General features: G+C 35.8%; 1 protein-coding gene across 1 annotated transcript in view; it reads right to left on the minus strand.

Annotated features, from left to right (window-relative positions):
• Positions 1–1522: 1522 nt before the first annotated feature.
• The window catches only part of LOC577801 (hypoxia-inducible factor 1-alpha), a 37962-nt gene continuing 21066 nt past the window's right edge, over positions 1523–18418 (minus strand). The window contains exons 8-15 of the mRNA XM_030998718.1: positions 14505–14662; positions 13684–13752; positions 11993–12150; positions 10907–11011; positions 10460–10620; positions 9347–9999; positions 8831–8991; positions 1523–8341 (exon numbers count right to left, since the gene is read on the minus strand). Of these exons, the coding sequence (XP_030854578.1) occupies positions 8057–8341; positions 8831–8991; positions 9347–9999; positions 10460–10620; positions 10907–11011; positions 11993–12150; positions 13684–13752; positions 14505–14662 (1750 nt within the window). The 3' untranslated portion in view covers positions 1523–8056. The remainder of the gene's footprint in view (positions 8342–8830; positions 8992–9346; positions 10000–10459; positions 10621–10906; positions 11012–11992; positions 12151–13683; positions 13753–14504; positions 14663–18418) is intronic.

Here is an 18418-nt window from a genome sequence, read left to right on the forward strand (position 1 = left end):
GTTTTTTCTTAAACTACAGGCATTACCATGGTAACCGCCAAAATAAGGAACATAACACCTAAAACCACACTTTAAACTTGCCGTGTAATAAAATGAAGTTATTCTAAAGAAGATACACAATTCAATTCCCCTTTGCAACACTGCCTTTCAGAATTGTTTTACTCTAACCTTTTCAGGCACTACGGCTTGACATAAGAAGCATGCTCAATATTTTTGAAAATAAGCTGAATTCAGACTCGGTTTTGCACAACCTAAACTAAACCTAAACATACGATCAGTCATTCCCCCTCCATGCATGCACATTTTACACTTGCATACCGCCCCCCCCCCCCCCCGTGATGCCAAGATACGAACGGCGCGCCAAATTTAAAAGGAGATTCTGCGCGCCCCCAAGTGCAAAAAAGTCACCCGCTGGTTGGGCGGTGCGAGGGCGGAGCTCATGCACACTTCCACTAGCTATAAACCTTTCTACGGATGCTATAACAAACCAATCAAACTTTCACAGTTCAAGACAAAAGAGTTTTAATGAGAATTGAGAGAACGGTACGACAAAACTTACTTCAGTTATGTGAAAACTGTTGTTGCTCAAAGACAAAATTATATCTCTGACTTTTCGTCATTCATCTTGAGGCCTGAGATGAAGTACGTGAAAACAAGTGCTTAGCAGTCTAGATTTAGGAGGGCGAAAATCAAGGTGGGACGCGTTCCCAATTCTGATAGTCCACGATAGAGACGACGTGACGCACACGCAGTGCCTTAAAATCACGTCTCACGTAGCAGTCCACCAGCTATATGTCGATGTGCAAATCTAAAAGTCCCTATTGTCACATATAGTACCATCTCTCCCTGTCACACATTAGCTTCTTATGTCAGGCAAGCATGCAAACATTTGAATACACCTGGCAACCTTAGGATTCAAGAGCAACTGTTGTTCAAGAAGTAGAATGTTTAATACATTAGTAAACAGGTATGCACTACGAACATGACTGACAAAGAAAGCAGACAAAATATACAGTTCCTCAAGTAGACAAAAGAACATCCCTTCACTGCTATTATGTAAAAAGGTGAATATGCATGTCACACCTGTTCCACACATTTTTACATAATAGCAGTGAAGGGATGTTCCTTTGTCTACCTGAGGAACTGTATATTTTGTCCGCTTTCTTTTTCAGTCATGTTCATAGTGATGGCAGCCCTCTTTCTCTTTCTCTCTCCCTCTCTACCTCTCTCTCCCCCTGTCACACATTAGTTTGTTATGTCAGGCAAGTATGCATAACATTTGAATACACCTAGCAACCTTACGATTCAAGAGCAACTGTTGTTCAAGAATTATGCATAACATTTGAATACATTAGTAAACAGGTATGGCAGCCCTCTTTCTCGATCTCCCTCTCTCCCACTCGCTCTCTCACTCTCTCATTCTCTCTCTCCTTCTCTCTATTCAATTAATGTTTGTTCCTATGTTTATTCAAACCCAGACTTTTAAAAGAACAACGATTACAAATATCCATTACCATTCAAATTAATTGAGGACAGATCACAACAAAACCTTTTTATTTGGTGTGAGTGGTGAACATTGATCGGGTATACAAACAAATTGAATCAGAAGAAGAGGGTATTATTGACTTTTAATTATTTGTACACTCTCCACTAGATTTCATTCCATGGGGCATGCATGGTGAATAGGCTCAATCACATGTGTATTCAAATTTATGTATGCATGGACCCAAAGATCGCAGTGAATTTACCTGTTCACATATGACTGTATTTCAATAGCCAAAATGCAAGGTTACATACATGTATGTGTATATTGTCATCAATATTCATTGTGGTAGAGACACACTTTGAACTTAAATATGTATGTGAACTAACCTATCACATCACATTACCTTGTGAATGGAGTGATTTCATTGTTTGGTTTAAAACTCTGATTATCAATTAATATCCTGAAAAGTTTCATAAAAATCTAAACGTACAAAGATAAGGACCATATCTTAACTGCCTATATTGCTATGCGCCACAATCATATTACATATATGTCAAAACTTGTAGAAATTATGAATTCAAAGAATTGCATGAAGAAATTTTTTGGTTGTAAAACTCCTCTTGTATATCAAACATGGTGAATAGTGGGCATAGATGAATAATGTCAGAATAATCATTGATATCAAAAGAGGAATTATTTGAAGTAACAATGAAACACTTACATTTTTGGTTTGAAAATCCTTCCTCAAAAATTATTTCAATACATCTATTCTCTCCATTAAAATAAAGAAAATTTTCAAGATATTTCTTTCTTTTCATGGGGCTAAAATGACCAAATGACATAAAAATATGGCGGAAAGAAAACTAAACTTTAAATTGTGATTATTATGTATCTCTAAAAACTCCAATATAAAAAGGAACTAGAAAACAAAATAAAATGGCCATGTGTTATCTTAATAACAAACCATTGATCAACATCCTTCAAAATAACCTCGCCCCAACAATAAGTGTAGGTAAGCTGACAGACGAGATTTATTCTTGCCTTTTGATGTCTAATATTCCTTACAAAAGTGTACAAGAGATATATACATGAAGATATTCTTGGCATGATGTAATGCCTTTTAGCATGACAAGGCGGGCACAGCCATTTCTTTGATAATGTGACGTACCAGGCAAATGTACCTTAACTTGATAAACAACTTTGCATAGTACATCACATTATCAAGAAAATGGCAATGCCCATGTCGTGCTGACAAACTTTACATTATGCCAAGGATATCTTGATTTAGACTCTCTTATATACACTTTGGTGTAGTTTGATAGGCAATAATAGAATAAATCTCTCAGAATAACTAAAGTTTTTTGGGGTGGGGTTTCCTTAAACTTTATAGAGGAGAGTAAACATAAGGACCGTATTGGGAGTCTCTATAATCCCAGTGTCTACATAACAACCCTGTAACTAAATGCATTGTATGCCAAACTCAATAAAACATTAAAAGCGATTGAGCATTACTGAGTTGTTTTTTTCTTGCCATCAAATCAAATAACAATAATGATTTTTTTAAAAAAGAGATATTTCAGAAAGTAAGCTATAATAAAGCAGCAATATATATTGGTAAAACACATCTTGAAAACTTAGGACATTTGTTCTTTACCTACGTTTATTGTATATCTTCACAATTACTTGTCAGGTACACTTTTGTTACATAATTGCCCTCAGATATTAACCCAACTTTGGGTATAATTATCATTAGTTAACTGATTTCTAAAATCAGTTGAACTGATGGAGCACATAATATTTTTTTTTAAAAATTTGCTATTAATGGAGTCTTCTTTCTGTCCTTCTATTACATATATCTGTCCATTACATATATCTGTTCATAAATGATTTAAAAATGAGTTGTATCAACTGTTTTCCCCTCTTTTCAACTAATATGATAAGGAGTTGTACACAAAAGAGTAACATTAAGATAATAATTATTTCAGACATTTCATAAGCATCATAAAGTACCTTATTATGGATTATGGTTAATATTTTTTTTATACAAATAATGGAAAGAAGACATCTATCATTTTAAATATTCTCTTGAAAAAAAACACATTCTAAGAATAATTCTCAGTGCAGCAAATATAATAAAGGAATACACATTACCCCCTCCCTGTTAGTACTTGGCAAGACTATTACATTAAATCAATCCAAGGTCATTTAGAAATAACAAAAAAGCTTATATATTAAGATAGATTGAGCAAACATGATCTGAACACTACATAATATTCAAACATAATTTATGTTTCTTTCTTTTTCTTTACATATAAACGTACAATGTACAAGTACAGCAAGATGTAGGGATGATTTAAATTTTAGCTACACTGTCAAATTGGAAAAAATAAAAGGGACAAGTTTAATATTGTTGCAAATAATTAAATAATGGCATATCATAAAAGATATTCAATACCGGTACCATTCCCACTGCAAGCAGCCTGTAACACTAGAGACAGCCCTAGCATTCCGTTCTATGCAGCCTGCAGGCAAACACCACTGATGTTTCTAATGCCATTTCTTTATTTTAAAAAAGGAGAAAAAAAAGAGTACTTCCCTCACTCATATTTTGTAACTGCTTGAATAGTTTGACAGAACTTATGCAGATCCCATGCAAATATTTACCAATGTACAGCAAGCAAATTGTGCCAATATCATTTTAGATATTATAACATACACCATGTATCATACACATGATCTTACATACACACTGTTGTATTAACAGCCCATCACCGTATAGTTTGTAAAATAACGCAAGTCAACAGCTACCTAATAAATTGCATTATTATCTGTATAAGGCTTCCAAGTGGTACAATAAATCAGTCTATTTAATATCTTTAGTGCAGTGCCCGGTTCACAGATCAATATTAGGTTTGTATTGCTCTGTCATCCGGGAACTTCAACTGTTGATACAATATTGCTTGATTTTGTTATTTCGCTAGTCAGCCTGATATAGATAATAATAATAATATTGTATGGCTTTATATGTTCTTGTATCACACCCAAAGCCATCCAATATCATATAATTATTTGTGCTGCAAATCCAAGATAAAATTTTGTATGTTTTGCTTTTCAGCTTCACACCAATTTCCCTATTATTCCACTCTGCTTTATCTATTCATGTGAAAGATTTTATTTCAATATCTTACAATTAAAAAACAAAAACAACTAAGGGTTAATAAATCTGATGTATACATGTTCAAGCAAATCAACTGCAATTTACATGAGCTAGCAGCCTGCCAAAGTAATAATGAAAGCATTTTCTTTTCTTAAGACATGTTCTTGCTTGTATATCTTTTGATTCATGAAAAGTTATTTCTAGAGTATATTCAGCAAACAACACACACTTACACAAACACAGCTGACAAAAAAAAAAATATGCCCAAATTCCCATTCATATAATTATGTACAATTTTGAATAAAATACATAACCATTCCTCCTACACCCTACAACCTCATTCCTTTCTAGACCCTTGTATGCTTCTTTTAATTTTGTGATGTAGTAATGGGCAATTCATTTCAACAAATTCAAAATTTGTTAATCAAGCCAAAAAATGATACTTTCACTCAAAACAGTCTATACTCTATACCATAGCTAGGTAAAATGAGATGTTACATACACAGATACTATGCAGTGATCTAGATAACTTAATCTACACCACCTTAAATGTACATATCCAATGTGATACTAGTGTGTTTTCCCACACAACAAATACTACTATATGTATCATCATTTTGAGAAAAAACATTAAAACTATAAGGAGTGCCAAACAATAGTGATACCAAATTCCTAAAATTTCCCCAACTACCATTGCATTTCAAATCGACTTGCTTGATATTTTGAGTAATATTCAAACGCTTCTCCAATTTCAAGCAACGATATGAGCAAGCTTGGACATAAGAAAACGACACTTATACTGTATTTCAATCTCCAATTGAACTTAATGATTCATCATGGAATTGTTTGCTTTGACCATATGTGGAGTGCCCCCCATGCAACCACAATATGTAACACTCAAACTTGCCTTATACTTTTCCGCAAAAGAATATACACACATATACATCATATATATTTAAAGCCATGTCATGTGATTCACATAATGTGAAAGGGGGATTTAGTGAAACACACTGAAGTAAACTTACACTCTCACGTAAATTGAAGTACAATTTTGATTAGCCAGTAAACAACTACACGTACTTATCACACCCATTACATGGTGTTAACTATTTCCTTCAGTTTCAGAGTTAACACATCCATACAATATTGACATCAATAACATAGATGAACACACTACTTTATCACAATAGGTAGCAAATAGTATACAGCAATGTATTTACAGAGATAGAATTACACAAGAATCCATGATCTGTTTTATCTTCTTTTCACAAAAATATAGCAGATATTGAGAGTTTTATAGAGTTGTCTATGAAAGTCTATTGTAGATTTTCACTGTATAAGTGAATGGCAAAGCACAATTAGGGCCTAGTTAATTGCAGCTTTAACAGCTATACCTATGAATTTACATCTGTGTAATAATGTATATGGATTGAGGACTGTTTGACTGCTGAGAATCAATGAGAAGCCAAAATGCTGACAACACAGTCATATTTGTGTCTCACAATATTTATTAAAAATAAAATAAAATTGGATGACAGCAGATACCCCTCTCAATGTCATTTATGCATAAAAAGTGGAATTTAACTAGATGGAAAATATTGTACATCTATTATCAATCAATTATTTCAAGGTTATGTATTTTGAAAAAAGTATATCAGTTTTGGCAAAAAACGTGTCATTTGTGCCTGATGACACCCATAATATAAAATACATCATTTACTTCCCACGAGAAATAAAATAAATAACTCTGGACATTATGTTCTTAACATGATACACATGAGTTGTTGTTTAAACACAACATGTAGGAGTAATCTGAATTTTGTCCTTTTTAACACCACAATGAGTTCCATTATCGGCAAAGACACACAACACACACACACACACACAGATAACGAAACAGAACAAACAAATGGAGAAAAATACTTTTGTGTACAAAATTATGAAGTTGTTTTTCAACCTCTATCTATTGTATCAAGAATATATTTAAGTTTGTATACATAATTGTATTAGACCCCTCCATGCTTCTTCCCCAAGATAACATAATGAAGGAAAATAATTTCCTTCACTCTTTGAAATCATCTGGTGAAGAAATATACAATTTATGGATTCTTCGCTGTAAACTAAATCCTTTCCCCAAATTTCCCTTGCGTACCAAAATATAGCTACACAAAGTGTGTACATTTTGAGAAGAAATACCTATAGTAAAGTAAAGTGAATTGAAGTAATGAACTACTTTACATCACAGTGATTTATAAACAAGTAATTTGGACTAAACAAGAAACACTGTCGGGTGAAAATATAATATAAATCATTTTCTATACAAAATTCATTTCTTAAACAAATTTCTATTTTTGGTATATATAACAAGTGCATGATATCCAATGTTTTGACAAGAAAGCAAATATCTACAGCTGCAATTTATTCCTTGGATCACCGGTAGATCAGAATTACAATGTCAGATCTATGTGTCATCAGGAAAGCATAATTTGGAAACAATGCATACAAGCATTTGTTCTTTTTAATCCTTAAATAGTTAACTGATCTTAGAAACTAAAAAAGTAAAATAAAATTGGCTTGTGGGACCCCCTCAACCCCCTTCCAATACAAAATATTTTAAAAAATTCAAAAATAAATTGAAATGAAAAATTATAATAAGGTTGCAGCTACATGTTGTAAAATAGAGGTGCAACAATAGCCTAGCAATATATACTGCAGGATAAAAGGTTTAAATATGCCTACATGTACATGTATAGGTATAATATACACCAAAGAACATACATTGTAAGAATATATATAGCAGCAAAATATTGTCTCTATTTGCAGTCAAGTGCCCAAGTACAATTTAGCAGTCTTATTCATGGTTTAGGCTTCAGAGATACCTTTTAAAGCTGTAGAACACACAATCAAAAGCCATTATACATAATGTGCCAACACCGATAAACATCAATCACATTTGTGCATTTATAGGGCATCATTTTTTGTTTTGTGCACATCATCTAAAATACTTGTCACTGGCTGCAAGGTTCAATACTCATACACAGATATTTCAAATATATATGATCCACCTTCACTTTAACATGTACTTCACTGCTACTTTCCTTTATGTACATTATCAATTAAAAAGAATTAAAAAGGGAGATACACAAAAATCCCATCATTAATCCTGTCTTTTTTTCCTCCACGATGGAGAACGTGTAGCATATCTTTGAGCAAGTTTCGGGAATTTGAAGCATGTACATCAAGGCATGACGACAGTTTTTCTTTTTTCTTTATATAGCAGATCGCCTATAAAAGACAATAAGTCTTTATGGAAAGCTTTTCTGGATATCAATGATTCACTTTTCAAGCATGACATGACTTGGGTATAACCTTTGGCCTCTCTCTGTCCCTGTTTTAACAGGGGTGAGTGAGGGTCAGTACGGGGCCGTTAGGTCAAGGGCTTGTAGGAGGTCTTCCCCCTGCAGCAGCCTGTTGGTATTAGGCAATGGAGCATTCACCTCTGCATCCAGGTTGGTGATGAGGGGTAGGACTGCTCCTAAGGGCATCACATCACGCCCTAAGAGCTGGGTGATACTGCTCTTTCTGCCTTGGCTTGGTGGTGCCTCTGCCTGGCCCTGGGTCATGATGGATGGCGGCAGGGATGCCGTGCTCGCATGCAGTGGAGTGTTGCCAGTTTTGGAAGGGCCATTTCCAGAGACCTGCAATTTTTTAAGAATGAAATCAATTAAGTCAGAAGCAAGAATAAAATCATCTATAAATATACTCCTAATAAACATCTTTTGATCACTCAATGCTAAAAGAGCTAGAAAACGTTTTAAGTTCATACCTGTTCAACCATTTCATTACAGCTATAATAAATCAAGCTGTGCATTAAGTTACATCTGAAATAGAATGGTATATTCTCTTTCTCCTGCGACCTCCTGGAATAAACATATCTTTTCTAGTCCCTCTATAATAAAAGTAAAAATAATAAGGAGTTCTGTATATGCTTTTCAGCCTTAGTCCCATGTATTCATCAAACTTTCAGATGTTTCAAAAGAGAGCATATTTTGACAAGATATTGCCTCTTCAGAGCCAAAAGGGAATTGACCAAGCAGAATGATTTTAGTCAGCACCCATCTGGCTATCACAAGCTGATGTACAGAGAGAGATATGATATAAATGTCCTAGATAAGACAGACACTTACCCTTTGAGCGACTATCTGCAGTAACTGTGAATGTCTGAATGGATTGACATTGTCTTTATCCACCTTATGAAGGAGTGCTGATAGTAGATCCATGCTGCTATCCCTCTGCTGCTGCTGCTGCTTGCCACCTTGGGTGCCTGTGTCTATGTAAGGGCTCTCACCTAATAATCAAAGATAATTTAGATGATAAAACTGACAATATTAACTGCACTGTGGAAGATGTTAAAATAAGGATTGATTTGTCAGTTTAATCAAATTGAATTCCAATCATCTAAATGTACTTCTACTGACATTTTATGAAGTCTTCTCAAATTTTTCACAAATACTTTATGGCATCTTAACTTTTTAGATCCCACTAATCCTAACCTAGAACCAAATAGCATCTGAAGTCCTATTTTAAGACTTTGTCCCCCCAAAAAGTTTCCTTGCTGCCTATGAAACTTTGGAATTCATATATTAGTATTCGATTACTCACAAATGAAATTTGCAATTGTTCTGACTGAGAAGTACTATTACCTGTGACTGATCTGTCAAGTTCTGGATCTGGCTCTCTCTTGACATAGGTGACCCTGTCATCATCTCCTCCTCTGCCATTCCTCATCCCAAGCATCCCTAGCAAGCCATCTGATCGACTTATCTTGCTTCTAGGAGGACAGTCACCACAGTCTGGGGGCTCCAGCTTCCGTTTGAGGGTCGGGGAGTGCAGGTTGGTTTGACACCTCTGTTGAGGAGGTGACATGATGCTCTGAGGGCAAGGAGACACCTGCTGGTAGGATGACATGGGCGGGTACGGGATGTACACACCCAAGGGTTGCTGGATGGGAGCAGGGGATGGGAGGGGTGATGCAAAGAGTCTATCGTCTTGATGAGGGGCTTGGCCTAGTGGAGACAGCAGGTTGGGGTTCATGGGTGAGTGCAGCATCGGCGTAGGAGCACAACTGTGGGGGGACATGGCCGGAGAGAGGAGAAGAGGGTTGTGATGAGGGGTGCTGGGGGAGGAGTTGGGGAAGTAGAGGTTGGGTACGCTTCCACTCAGACTGCTGTTACAAGACTCCATAGGGCTGCCAGATGACATGAGAGATGGGTTGAAGGGTGATGTACGGCAGCTACTGCTCTGAGATGCGGAGTATTCCATGCCATTGTCTTCCATTTGCCTTAGGTTCTTATCACTGTTTGTAATGAAACGATCATAAAATGACTCTTATGAGAACACAATATCTCTGAATCATATGCATAGGATATTATATAAGACTTAAACTTGGCTTCAAAGACAATTTCTCATATGACCAGAAGAACAGATGACAACAGATGCATTTCAAAGAAAACATATATCTCAAAATCTGTAGACCCCCTTTACCAAATTTGTCAAAATATTAACACTATTTGAGCAATCAAAACTAGATTTATTTTTCTTAAAATAATTTGTTTGTTGTTACTAAAGTCAGTCAGGAGCAAGATCAAATCTAGATCAATATCGTCTCCTATAATGTTGCCAGAGAAAATAGCTCATAATCTCAAATTGTTTATATTGATTACCAAATGGTTTTCACTCACTTAAGCTGGTTTGAAATCTATTCATTAAATCTAAGTTCATATTCCATGTATCGTATATGGTTCACAAGTACTCACATTGAACCTGTCCCAAAAGGATCGACTGGCATCCAAGTCTCGCTAGTAAAGGGATCCATATCCCCAAGAAGAGGGTCCGTTGACAGGTCAAAGTCCTCACCCATAGGAATGTATGGTGCCCTCATGGCTAGCTCATCACATGGAATCTGTTGCTTGGCAACCTATCAAACAAAATCAATAATGTCATCTTTCAATGTCCTTTCTTTCCACTTTAAACAAATTATTATCATCACTGATGTCTTATTGTCTTGTGGTACATATTACCACTACTGCAACAATCATAGATCTTTTTATTAAATTGGTAAATGATTGAGCACATGTCATTTATTTTCACTTCATTGCAACCAGATCTAAATCATTATTAAAAATACAAACCTGTACATGTATTACAAAGAAAATTGGTAAAACAACAAGCCTTGTATGAAATTTTAAAACTTAGATTCTTACCATATCATTGTTAGGGAGTTTCTCTGTATCCAGGTTTGGTCTCTTCTCATGCAGCAGGGGATCATTGTTGGTACACAGATACTGGGTCTTCAGAACTCCTGGATCCTATGTAGGAAACAAACATTAAAAGGGCAATACTGTTTTAGCAACCACCTGGTTATAGAATATACATTGTCTTGTTTCCGATGAACAGTTTTTATGTTGCATTTTTCACTGAATTCTATACTCATAGAACCTGTTTTTAAATAAAGACTGCCAGTTGTAAAAGACTGCAATTTCTTGTCTTTATATAAATTTTAAATGGTAAGCATGCTTCAATCTCTTCTTGTACATAGTCACTTGTCGCTTCCATCATCCAGGAATACATTACAGTGAAATGCACAGTTGGTTGATTAAATACTGGGACACTCTTCATTTGGTTTATATATGGATATATAGATATTAAGGTAGTATCAGGAAGGAAGATTCTAGCAGAAAGAATTATCACTTGGTATCCAATAGTGGTCAATTGTTAAGTATATCGTCAAGAGGGCATGCCTAAAATAATATCTCATAAGTAACAAATTATATATTGATATGTGGACATGCCTAAACTGCAAGTGCAATCCTACTTTCACAATCGATATTTGCTTATTATTCTCTGGCTGAAAACTGGTTGGGGCTGATGCACCATACATGTACATAATTAAATACTAATATCATTTATTGGAGAATGAACTGTGGTATGAAATTCTAGCCATCTTTTTAACCTACACATGCCAAGTTTTAGGTATGTACAAAGTGATTGCAAAATCTATACTGAAAGGTACACGCATGAAAGAAAATCTTGGCTATGATTATCATGTGTGTGCATAGTTTGTTTTTTACAGACTTGTATCAATCAGATATGATTATTTACCTCTGGGGATTGACCTTTAACGTCATCATTCAAAAGACCTGGTCAGAGCCGGGTTTTTTAACCAACACAACTCGGTCCAAATTGTTAATTTGAGGTAGCCCTTCTGAATCTAGGGACATTGCCTCTAGGCCCTGTTCTAAATAAGTTTCCAGCCTCCTTGGCTAGGGAAATGATTTTGTTGACTGTACCTGAACATTCATGACAGTCTCGTTGTTGCTCTGAGGGACACTCTCCTTGGCTTGGCTGGGCGGTAGGGGTGCGAAGGGGTCAAAGGGCACAAAGCTGTCAGATTCATTGAATTCCTTGAACTCGCTGGTAAGGTCCATCCTCTGGCTGTCTGAGGGATCTAACAATGTTGACATAAATAGAAAATGATTGATAAAAAACAAACATTGCAGAGAGAAGTGCTCTTCAACCTGTCTTATCAAATGTACATCACAGATGAAATAACAATGGTGTATTTTTTGTATCAATATTTTTGAATTCAGAATTATGCATCGCAGCTCAAGGGCTGAACTGTACAATATTACTACAAAATGACATGATGAAATAATACATAAAACAAAACCATACAATATAAGTGAACATTTAAAAGTGGTGTTCTCTTCTCTTCACGGATTTATTTAGAGAAAATAAGAAATACTGCTACTATAGATGTACTTTATAAGCTGAAATCTGTATGAAAAGGCAACTTAAGCCTTCTCTCATAAATAGTTATTACAATGATTCAAATTTCACTGATTAGGGTTGATATTTACATGTGTTCCTAAATCATGATACAGTATTAGGATTAAAAGATTATTCCAAAGAAACACAACTAGGAGGAAATTCAAGAAGTTCATTTTGTTTTCAGCTGACAGACTTATACCTCTATGAAAAGACAGCCTACCCCTTTTTTCTTACAGTAAAAAGTAAACAGCTATACATTAAGAGGAAGGCAACAGGAAATTCCAAGACTCAAATGGGTCAAGTGCTATGGCTACAGTATACACTGCTTCAGGAAGGGGGTGAGGTAAGGGTGGGGAAGAATAACAAGATTCAAATGAGTCAAGTGCAATGGCCATAACACTTACAGCTTCAAGGGGGTGGAGGGGAGGAGGATGGGTATTGGGGTAGCAGAGAAGATAAGAGGAGAGGAAGAGGAAGGACAGAGGAGAGGTACAGGAGTAGCAGAGGAGGGGTAGATGGAGACAGGGGAGGGGGTAAAGTGAGTTAGAGGAGAGTTAGAAGAGGGGTATAGGAGGGGTATAGGAGGGGTATAGGGGTGAAAGAGGGCTAGAGGAGGGGTATCAAGATAAAAGAAGGGTAGAGGAGGTGTATAAGGGTAAAATAATGGTAGAGGCAGGATAGAGGAGGGATAGACACTATGAACATGTCGGACAAAGAAAGCGGACAAAATATACAGTTCCTCGGGTAGACAAAGGACCATCCCTTCACTGCTATTATGTAAAAAGGTGAATATGCGTGTGACAACTGTTCTACAAATTTGTACATAATAGCAGTGAAGGGATGTTCCTTTGTCTACCTGAGGAACTGTATATTTTGTCCGCTTTCTTTGTCAGTCATTTTCATAGTGAGAGAAGGGGCAGAGGAGGGGGTATAAGAAGCAGAGAAAGGGAAGAGGGAGAGCAGAAGAGGGGTTTGAGGTAGGGAAGAGTTAAAGCCCCACTGTACTACTTGTAGCTACTTGCTCCCTCTGTATAGAAAACAATGCCTATAATCGGTGACCTTTGGTCCCCCATAATCCTCTTTTTGCTATGTTAATTGACAGCTGAGTTGATGAGATAGCCACCTGTCAGTGAACACCCTGGGTGGTCTAATCTCCCTTGGCCAAACTAGTACAGACTGGATATAAAGGTGAAGAATTTTGGACATTTACCTAGTTCAATCATGACATCGCCAGCAGTAGGTGCCAAGTAAGCCAGCTTCTCTTCCACTGCTTGTGAAGCTGTTCATATGAGATACAATGTGATAATAATCAAAACATTTACACATCACTTTCCTACTGACCTAAAAAAAAAAGTTAGATGACATTTGTCAGGGTTTCATACTAAATTTTCCATGAGGTTCATAACAAAGAATATTAGGGATTGTCTGCTCCAGGCACTGCCCAATTGTTAGGGAAAATGTCAAAGGCACATTATCTCACATTGCATTGATAAATGGTAATAAATGAACAGGAAATTCATTGTGAGAGCTGATGGAACCAAGGGTACTATGATGGAACAGCACAGGAAGTTGACTGGACACCTAGCCAAGCAAATGATGTATCTTGCAAATCAACTCTGAAGTTTTATATATGAGTATGTATATACAGTATATTTTGAACAAATTATGGAAAGTTCCAAGCATACATGTACATGTATCAGCTATCCATTGGAAACAATTTTTGTCATTTTTTTCCTCATATTTCTCTACATAAAAATTTGAATATTCAACATGTCCAAAAAAATTATCTAGCACAATAAAACTATCTATAATAAAAATTATCTTTACTCATAATATTGAAAATAATGATGGTGATAATAATAATATGAATAACAGTTGTATTGATAAAGGACTTTCTAACTTAGGATACAAAAAACATATCAATATCACCGCAGTTTCATCCAAGCTATGATGAAAATAGTCATAACTTCTGAACTTTACACTGAATTTTGAAGTTCATAACAAATTAATACAAATATTTAGGTGACTTACAGTTGCAGCCAGCCAGATAAAGAGGGAAGTCGTTGGTAATGTTGGCATGACGAGGAGGAGTGAAGGTCTTTTCTTCATTCATCTCAATATCTCTTGTCTCTTCCTTCTCCTTCTCTTGTTGGCCAACTGAGAGGACTCTATCTCCATGCTCCACACCACTGTACACCAAAGACATAAACATTGGAAATTCAAAATTTAATTGCACGACAAAAAATTAGTTCAATCATACAAAATGTTACATGCAATAGGCGACTATACGGAAGTATAAACCAAACAAAATGTAGCCTAACCAGAAACTTCTGCAAATAGTTAATGACCATTTCTGAGGCGATATAAGCTTTTCCCAATTAAAACAAAAAGTGAGTGTTGTTTTTCAATATCAATCCTGATCAAATACATTACAAACTAATTGAACATGAGAATTAAGAACTATCAGTAAAAGAGAGTTATTCAAAACGCAAGGGTAAAAATATTGACAATTGTAGTGACATTTATTTTAAGTTTAAAATCATGTAATATATTAATATAAAGACATCTGCAGATCCATTCAAAAACAGTGCAAGAAGTGGATATGAGCTCTTGTCATATATGAAACAGGGATGTGACAGAGAAATTCCCCAAAAGAGGAAGATTAAATGGGGGTCCGGGGGCAATGCCCCCTTCCGCAGAAAACTTTATAATATTGACGTAAAAAAACAAGTTTTCCTTGCATTTCAATTCTAAATCTGAGAAGTATTAGTTACCCAATCTTGCTTAAAGGTACTCCAGAACATTATTTAGAGATGAGAGAAAAATGCTGCTAAGGTAGTGAGGTCAATGCTAGATGTACAATAAATGATAATCTGAAAGTCTAAGTTCCCCCCCCCCCCCCCCCCCCCCGGCTTGAAATCGGCGGAGACCTGCAAAACATACCATTACCAACATACATTTACACCTCGATTTTTGTTTTTGAAAAAATGCTGCTCATACATACAATACACCAACATGCACCTACACCTCAAATTGTTTAATACTGCTCATACATCTTTCTACAAGAGGGTACAAGGTATAAAGGTCCTTACTATATTCTTATCATAAAATTGTATCGTTTGTTTACTCTATGACTATTAATAATTGCTTCAGTTTCAATCTGTGATATTTGGGAACCTGGGATCAGGAAGAAACAGGAAATTTACTAGAGAGTTTTGGTATCAGTTTTTATATACTACATGATGAAGAGAAAATCCCCAAAAACTGTCTATACTGCAAACACATAGTAAAACTGTTTTCTTTGTTTTCATGATCTTTTAAAACATTGTTCTAATGAAATTGAAAGTGAAGTTTTCAAAGAGCATTGAAGAACCCAGAACCCTGGGATTTTTAATATGAATTAATCATCACTTAGTGTACAGTGTTAAAAAAAAGATAGTTTAGAACAAAATTGAATTTATCCTTTAAAACTCTCTGAAATGAACTCAATTCTATCCCCTATAAAATATTTGCCAATTGATGTATGTACCTGAACATAATACAACACATAGTTGTTCTTATTTCACCGCTACATGTGTGTATTTGATAGCAAAGTGTGAAAAAAAATAAGGATGTGATGTGATCGCTGTACAATATCTAAATCCCCTGTACATATAGAAGCTGTAATATATATCAGGCACCGCAGGCACACTAAAAGGTACAATCTTACTGAGTAGATACGACTATGGATGAGTGTTTTGTACATGTATATATAGCCTGGGCGCTAATTCCATGAGTTGATCTGTCACCTGTGCCTTCAGGCCCATTTGCTATACTGTATACATTTACATTTACCTATAGATACAAAGAATGGGTTTGACAACTGCACAAGAGGCATTTCAAGGTGAAATCCTGATAGTCAGTGTAATATTATGACTAAGGTGTGACTATAATGGGGCAGCAATGGATTTAAGGGTGTAGCACCATCAGCCGGTACCCCTATGGCACATGTATTAAAGGACACCAAAGCAAAATGTGACTTGTTTTCAGACCAGAAAAAATGGCACATAATTTTTTTTTTTTAGCTGTTGTTGGTGTTGAAATATTGTAATAATACATTTACACCTAAAAATTGTGATACCCCCTTTTTCGCTTGTCAGAAATTGCTTGCAAATGAGCCCCATCCCCTTTTATGTTATCCCAGATGTGCTCATGCATTGCTGGCGACTATCTAATCATCATATTATAATCATTCACTACAGGAATGTTTCAAGTAGCTTTTATATTAAGACACTGACAAAAAAAAGTATGAAGTACATTTGAATGGTTGAATGGTTGTTTTCATATCAATTAGCAAAGCATAATCATAAATACATCATCTATTCTCACAGATCGATATCAAGGGACTATCAAATCAGAGGCCAGTTTTTAAAAAGATTGCGATTGATTTGAATCAATCGTAACTCTCTATAATACAGGGCCCTAGTATTGAACTTCTCATGAAATATTGACAACATGTCAGTCTTATAGATTACAAGGGCTATGATAGAACTGTAAATGGCCAGTGAGCACTGCAATGATCATATGAAAGTGTCCTTTTTCAAAAAGGACGTTCGACCACCATCGTGTGAAAGTGATGTAAATATGTACTTTCCAGGAATTTCCACAACATATGCAGCATGCCAGCGAAGAACAAAGGCAATAGAAACCAGAATTGTTATAGAAAGTGTCCTATAGCAGAAAAAATGAGAAAAATGAAAAAATATCTTTCCACCAACACATCAACAAGTTTAAGTGGCACTCTTTTTTCTCTTATAGAGTGTTTATTTTGAGAATGTGAGGGGAGGTGCTCCTTTGCTTCTTTAGTAGACTGGATATTATGGGAACTCTGTCGGCTTGTCCTGTTTGATAGGGTCGTTTTACAAAGAGATGTCTCCTTGCATAACTTTGAACATGTCTGACATTGTTTCTCAAGTAGTCAGTTACAGTTTCTGTGCATCTTTCGTCTCTTTCTCTAAAATCTCTCTTTCTCTCTGCAGCATCCTTCCTCTCTCTTTCGCTATGTCTCACTCACTCTCTCTCTCGCTCTCTATCTACATACATACATGTACATGCACATTATGTGCCACCCACTCACTCTCTAATACTAAATGAAATTTATCCCTGTCTTTAACCCTTTTGTATAAACATGTACATGTGTTAACATTCCCTTTTTTTTTCTCTCTCTCTCTGCATTATCTCAAATGCAAAACGTTCAAATAAAACACATGTTTAGAGCCTGAATTTGACTGACAAACATACGGCCACACTAGTGTACTACAACACCGCTAACCATCAGGAAAATATTTTTGTTCATGACTTGCAAAGGAGAACACCTCATCAACAGTAGATATTAACCTATCACACTCATCCTTCATCTTCCTCTCAAAGAGTCTTTGATATAAGATAACTCTTAACCTCATTCTGTCTTACATACATGATCCAAATAAATTGATATCGTCATTTATCTGACAATGTACATCCCTGGAAGGATCTCCTTCAATATCAAGTTCATGTTTCAACACAAGGTAATAATACCTCCCGATGCCGGTACAGGGCTACAGGGCCTAGATGTCTTCGATGAAAACAACATGAAGGTATCGTGTGATGGAATACCCTAGACCTAGAAAATGTACAGGTATAATCCTTCGTCTCTTAACACCTTTTTGTTTGCGGCCGGCTAAAGTGGCGATGGTGGTTTTAAAATGCAATATACTCTCTGCCCTCGGGTGCCAAAACTGTAACTAGAGGTAATCCCATAGAATTGGAGCTGACATAATTTGTTTAAACTCCTCTGAACTAAATCAATCAAAAAGATAAGCTAAAATGCTTGAAGTGTCCATCTTCACAATGAATGAAAAATTAAAAAATATTTGTAAGTTTTTTCCCCTCTAAACAAAATCATGCAATGCAATGCTTACATTTTC

The sequence above is a fragment of the Strongylocentrotus purpuratus genome, unplaced genomic scaffold, assembly GCF_000002235.5.
Source record: "Strongylocentrotus purpuratus isolate Spur 01 unplaced genomic scaffold, Spur_5.0 spur5_scaffold_5, whole genome shotgun sequence".
Classification (NCBI taxonomy): domain Eukaryota; kingdom Metazoa; phylum Echinodermata; class Echinoidea; order Camarodonta; family Strongylocentrotidae; genus Strongylocentrotus; species Strongylocentrotus purpuratus.